The 6,000-nt window shown below is 28.2% G+C and overlaps 1 protein-coding gene across 1 annotated transcript in view; it reads left to right on the top strand.

The window, feature by feature from the left end:
- Nucleotides 1-4,719, top strand: part of LOC118187086 (integrin alpha-9-like) — a 106,642-nt gene extending 101,923 nt beyond the window's left edge. The window contains exons 26-27 of the mRNA XM_085809674.1: nt 2,078-2,200; nt 3,221-4,719. Coding sequence (XP_085665800.1) covers nt 2,078-2,200; nt 3,221-3,334 — 237 coding nt within the window. The 3' untranslated portion in view covers nt 3,335-4,719. The remainder of the gene's footprint in view (nt 1-2,077; nt 2,201-3,220) is intronic.
- Nucleotides 4,720-6,000: the final 1,281 nt, after the last annotated feature.

Consider the following 6,000-nt stretch of genomic DNA (forward strand, 5'->3'; position numbering starts at 1 on the left):
AAATTATTACTCGCCTTGTCTATTTTGGTAATAATGAAACGTTCTTGTAACTTCTTAATTTGAGATTCTAGATTTTTTTTTATCGTGCAGTTGATTAAGGCTTGGCAGATTAAAGAGAATTTGTTCACAAACTTTGCAAATGGCAGCTTTCTATTCTAGAAAGGTAGTAGTCGGTAAGTTAGTTAAATTGCTAGCTAAAATAATAAATTTATTCAAATCATTGCAAAATTGCCTAAAGCAATCGTATTTATTAAGATAGAAAGTGGGACGAAATTTGGTTCCCAATTTCATGAGTTGCCGAAGTTGACAGTCTTGAATGATGTTAAGATCACCTGTAACTATCTGCTTGTGATCCACAAATCTAACTAAGGATCCACAACACTAATGATCCACAAATTTATTGTAATCATGAAGTTGGCAATAACAGATGCTAAAAGCTACTACATCGTGGTGATTAACAATCATACTTCCTAAAGTTTATTCAAACTTAAAACACGGAGTTATTTGGAGCTATTGGTTTGGAAGCAGCTTATACTTTTTGCAGATTTGAGGAATTTGGAGTTGATCATACAATGGGTGCTTAAATTGTATCATAGAGTAAATTTTTTCATGGAAAAAATTGCTTTTCTTTAATTTAAAATTGCAAAAGTCGATGATCAAATCTTTGGCAATATGGAGACCTAGAAAATGTATAACTTTACCAAGTAAATTCCATAAGGTGACATTTTTAAAAGCATGTAATAAGTTAATGGAATTTTTAGAAAGGCCTTCTTTTGAAAGTAGGTAAAAATTTTATTTTAATATTTAAATCTAAACCCTGAGTGGAAAAAAAAAAAAAAATATTGCTTGAATTTCCTCCTCTTTTTCCTCTGGAAGTTTTATTACTAAAAAATCTAAATTGACCATAAATAGTCTTCTTCATGTCTGCAACACCACCACCATTATTAAATATGTCGGTGGTGTAACAACCCTAGCCATGACCTGAAGTGCCCTGACATCTGCTTTCTTGACTATGGGCACATTCTATAGCGTTTTTTGGTAGCAAAATTTTTTGTAAAGATGTAGCTAAATGTATAATTTATTAATATAATGCAAACTAGTGACGCTATTTGCAACTAATTTTTTTTTCCACTGAAAACTTTCTCATTCCATCACAAAATTTCACAACTTTCTGTTCACTAGTTTCGCTTGTAGGCAGCTTTGAAATAGATTTCTTTAATTATAGACACCTTGTATGTAACTTAAAAACTTCTAATTAATTCACCTAACAATTTATATTACATAAATGTATTTACGTTAGTGAACATTGTATATTTGAGATTTTATAACTTTTTCCACATTTTGTTCAATTTATATATAGGTATATACATATAGACATATATAATTTAAGAATTCCATATTACCTAATACGTATATAATCAATAATTACATGAATAATATATTTTCAGTATTATAAATTTCATTCTTAAGAATTTGCTGCCGTCTAGTTTACATTATTTTATTCATAAGTCCTGGATCAAAAACAATTAAATGTTTGGTATCAGAATATTAGCAAAAAGCAGCGACTCTCAATGTATTTGTAATTTGAAAAATGGTCCTTAGCCGTGAAAAGGTTGAAAGACATTTTAGTTAAGACTATTTTGTCAGATACTTCGTATACATGTAACATAGCGTTCGAAATGCAAATCCATTATGTAACAAATGTGCCTTACAGTTTATCGTTCACTAATGCATTTTCATACGGAAAAAAAATTTCATTCATTCAAAGAATTAATCCCCCCTTCCTCTCTATAAAACTGAATGCAGAGAAGTTAAGATTTTTAAACGACCCCCTACCCCGAAGCGCGCAGTCTCCCCCTTTTTCCAGCATTCTCCGTGTTTAATGTCGTTTGTAATTTATGATTTGACCGCATCTAATCAGTATTTTATTTTAGTAAAATATTTTATTAGTTTATTAAAATTAAACAAATTTCTATTAGTCGAAAAATATATTTCCTTTTGAAAACTGGATTTATCTTTGCATATCGGAAAATAAATACAGATTTTAAATACTTATTTTTAAATAATGAAATTTCAGGTAAAAACGGTTATTGTTTATCCTGGTCCTCCTCCATCTGAAGAAATTGCACAGTGGATAATCTTTGTTAGTATAGGAGCTGGAATTTTACTACTTATAGTTATTCTTATTCTACTTATTAAAGTAAGTATATTTAAGATTTAGATCAACTGTTCTTGTTTTTTAATGATTTTCTGTACTGACTTAAAGTTTCTCTCATCTCTTAAAAATAACGAAAATTATTCATTTTTTTTACTGATATCTATTTCATTGGAACATTAAAAAGCATTGAAATACACTGTTATTGAAACACAGTATAATTAAATGTGTTATGTTGGATAAATATTTTTGTCATAAATTAATAAAAACAGAGCTTAACTACTGTCTATAAATACATTTTGGAAAGGAAATAAAAATATAAAAATCTATATTGAGAACACGGGAAATGCTTTAGAAGTTTTCCAAAGGCATGGATGAATACACTGTTGAAATTATGGTACTAAAATGTTCTTGTTATTCGTACAGCAAACTAATGTATCTTTCTTCTCCCAACAGTCTACCAGTGCCAAAGTGAATAAAACCACTTAACATTATAATTAATAATGTTCCAGCCCCACAAACGGGCTGGCTGTATAAATGTTTCGCGCTTTTTTTCCATTTGTGTAAGTTGATTATCAGCCTTTTGTTTTAATCATAATCCGGTTTTTTAAGCAGATAGTTTTCCTGTATTTTCCCTTAATCTGTTAACCACCACACCTGACCCAACAGAAAGTGTATTAAATTTCACATCATTTAGAAAAAATATTTCTTGCACAGTAGATAAATAGTGGGACAGTTTCCAAAAAAGTCATAAAATTAACCAATGGATATAAAATCAACAGATTGACATATCAGAGCAGTTTCTACATAAAAATTTAACTGGTAGGGTAAATTTTGAGCAAGAGTTATTAGTGAATTACAGTTCATATTTTTACCCCCCTAGCGGGCCCCATATCGTGCAATAAAACTGCATTTTGTTTCAGCATCTCAATGTAAAAGAACTGTAAATTCTTAAAATTCATGTAAAAAATAAGTTTTTTTTTTAGACTTTTTTCCCTTCCTTTTCGGTTAATTCAGAGCTTTTAAAAATTTTTCATTTTATTAGATCCTGCTTTTTTCTTTCAGTTTGGCTTTTTCAAACGAAAACAGAAAGAAAAGATGCAAGAAATGATGACTCAAGAAGACGGTAAACATTATGAAGCTTATGATGAAAGTAATGAAAGAGAAGCTTTAAATTAATCATGGTCATTCGAGTATTTTAAAACTATAATAGCATTTTTGATGCCAAATGCAGTGGACATGAAACTATTCTCAATCCAAAGAGCTTCTTCAAAAGGAAAACAGAATTTAGCTTGTCAAAAAAGAGAAAATTTCATGAATATTTACTGTGAATATTTTTTCAAAGCTGGATATTTTTCCTAGAGTTTTTGTTATTAGCGACTATACATTTCATATCGATTAAAGCGAACTTGTTGATTAAGAAAACAATTTGCATTTCAAATAGAAACATTATCTGGGCAATCTTTATGGTTACAACGTTTTATAAAAACGACAGGTACATTACTTGCACAGAAACCTATTTGCAATACAGTCATTATTTGCATATGAGTATTTTGCTCATTTGTGCTATGTTTGTGATAATTTGATTTGATCTCAGAATTAATGAAAACAATAGGAATGAACTTTTAAATTATTTAAGCAAAATAAGTTTTAAGATTGTGAAATGTGATGACGAGCTTTTTATTGAAAGCTCAAATGTTCCTAGAAATTACTATAAACGTTTTAATATTCTAAAATATGATCATTTTATGTAAATAATCTGAAGTATGAAATGTAACCACAATAATAACGTAAATAATATTGAATGATACTTTAGAGGACAATATTTTCCTCCAAAAGAATAAGATTTTGAAATATAATTTAAATATAGATAGAAAATAGCTAAATTCAAAATGCAATTTTTTATTGATTTTGCAAGTAGTCCTATAACTCTGTGAGATGAAATTTCTTGCAGTTTATTAAATCTGATATTGAGAATGGTTACTTAGCTGTCTTAAGTTAGATACAACCATAATCATTCAGTAATTTTCTTCGCACAAGACTGGTTGCATTGTTTCATTCTTCACAATGTGTAAAATGCGTTCTCATCTGTAATTATTGTATTTATATTTTTTGTTTAAGCATGTCCAGTTAACTGTGTAACAAAAATATGTATATATTTTTACTGAAATGTATCCATGTTCATATTTTATTTATTTTCATATTGTATATATTATCATTTTTATCATTGGAAAATATATATTAAAATTTTTATAAGTTGGTTATATAGTCAGACTGTAATAATTATTAAATTATACTTAAATGTTATATGGAATATAAGTTATGTGCCAAAATCAAATGAATCATGCTTGGCAATGTAAATTTCTTTAAATTATCTTAAAGTATGCTTTTTTGAATAATTATTTCAGACATAGCTAATTTTAACGATTTGCGCTACGACTAAACTTCACAGTTGCGGTGTAATAAGTATATCTTCATTTTTAAGCAAATACCTTATTTGTTTCAAATACTGTAAAAATTGACATTAATATAATAAAAAATATTTTTGTTCTGTTTCTCTCTAATTAGTCTGAACTGTCTAAAAAATTTATATTTAAAATTGAATAAGAACAACAGTTTTATCTGAGTTGGAATTTTTTATTTATGTACTTATTCTTTTACAGGCTTCAAAAATATTTTCAAATACAAAACATTTTATTAAGCAATCTATCCAGCAATCAATGGCCAATATGGAAATTTTTTTTTCCACAATTACACATATCCTGAAATAACCTCTATTAGAGGGGCTGCTTTGCCATTCAGAAAGCATATTTTAGATCATCTATATTTTATGTACATTGCTGCTGCATGAATACAAAATTTTTTATGCCAGATTATCTTTTCTGTACTTTTTTTTGTATGTCTGTTTAGCAAGTGACTAAATACTTCAACAGAATATTTTCCATATAACGAATGTTTCAACTTTCCACTTTTAAAACTATAAAATAAAAACCTTGCATAATTTTCCTGCAACTTTTGCATTTTTCATTTCTGAATGCAATAAATGGTTTTATCATCATAGTCTTACAATAAAATATATCTAAATTTCAGGAATGATTTAAAAAAATTCTTATGGATTTCTAAAGTGCATCAAAATTTATAGGTAACAAAGACCATTAAAAATAAGAATTATTTATCAAATATTTTTTCCTGAAGTATATATAAAAGATCCATTTTATCATTAAATTTCTTACAAAAAAACTTCATGCAGACACTGGTGCTCAATCTTTCCAGTTCTGTTAATACAAAGTTATTACAAACATTATATATATCTGCATAAAGGAGCGAAAATTTATAAATTGTTTAACGCATTAATCTAAACTATGAAATGTGATATTTTGCAATTAGGATATGAAAGAGCAGTATAAGTTAAGTCTTAACTCAGAGTCAACTATTATCACTATCTTTATAGATTTGTTTCATCAAAGTTTAAAAAATAACTCTCCACAGACTTTATATGTGAATATTTCAAAAATGAAAAAAAAAAATTCCCTCCCTCCTATTTCAGCATACTGTAAAATCCCAGTGCCCGAGTAATGTGGACTGATGTTAACTTCAAACAACTAGAAATTCAGATGCACTGAAGAGCATGACCGTTTCAGAATAAATACTATGGACATAAAAGGTTCTATCAATTTATACGGTACAGTGTCACTTTAAACATCTTTCCAGCTCACTTTCTGTATCCAGAGTTTAAGTTCAGAATTACAGCTAGCATCTTATACTTTCTGAGGCTTTGCAATTCCTGTTACACTGCACCAGAGCTCCAAAATATGATGAGCTTTGGTGCTCCTCTAATTCCTTTA

The sequence above is a fragment of the Stegodyphus dumicola genome, chromosome X2 (assembly GCF_044657685.1).
Source record: "Stegodyphus dumicola isolate Sdum_Otavi_A_Nest chromosome X2, ASM4465768v1".
In the NCBI taxonomy this organism is placed as follows: Eukaryota; Metazoa; Arthropoda; class Arachnida; order Araneae; family Eresidae; genus Stegodyphus; species Stegodyphus dumicola.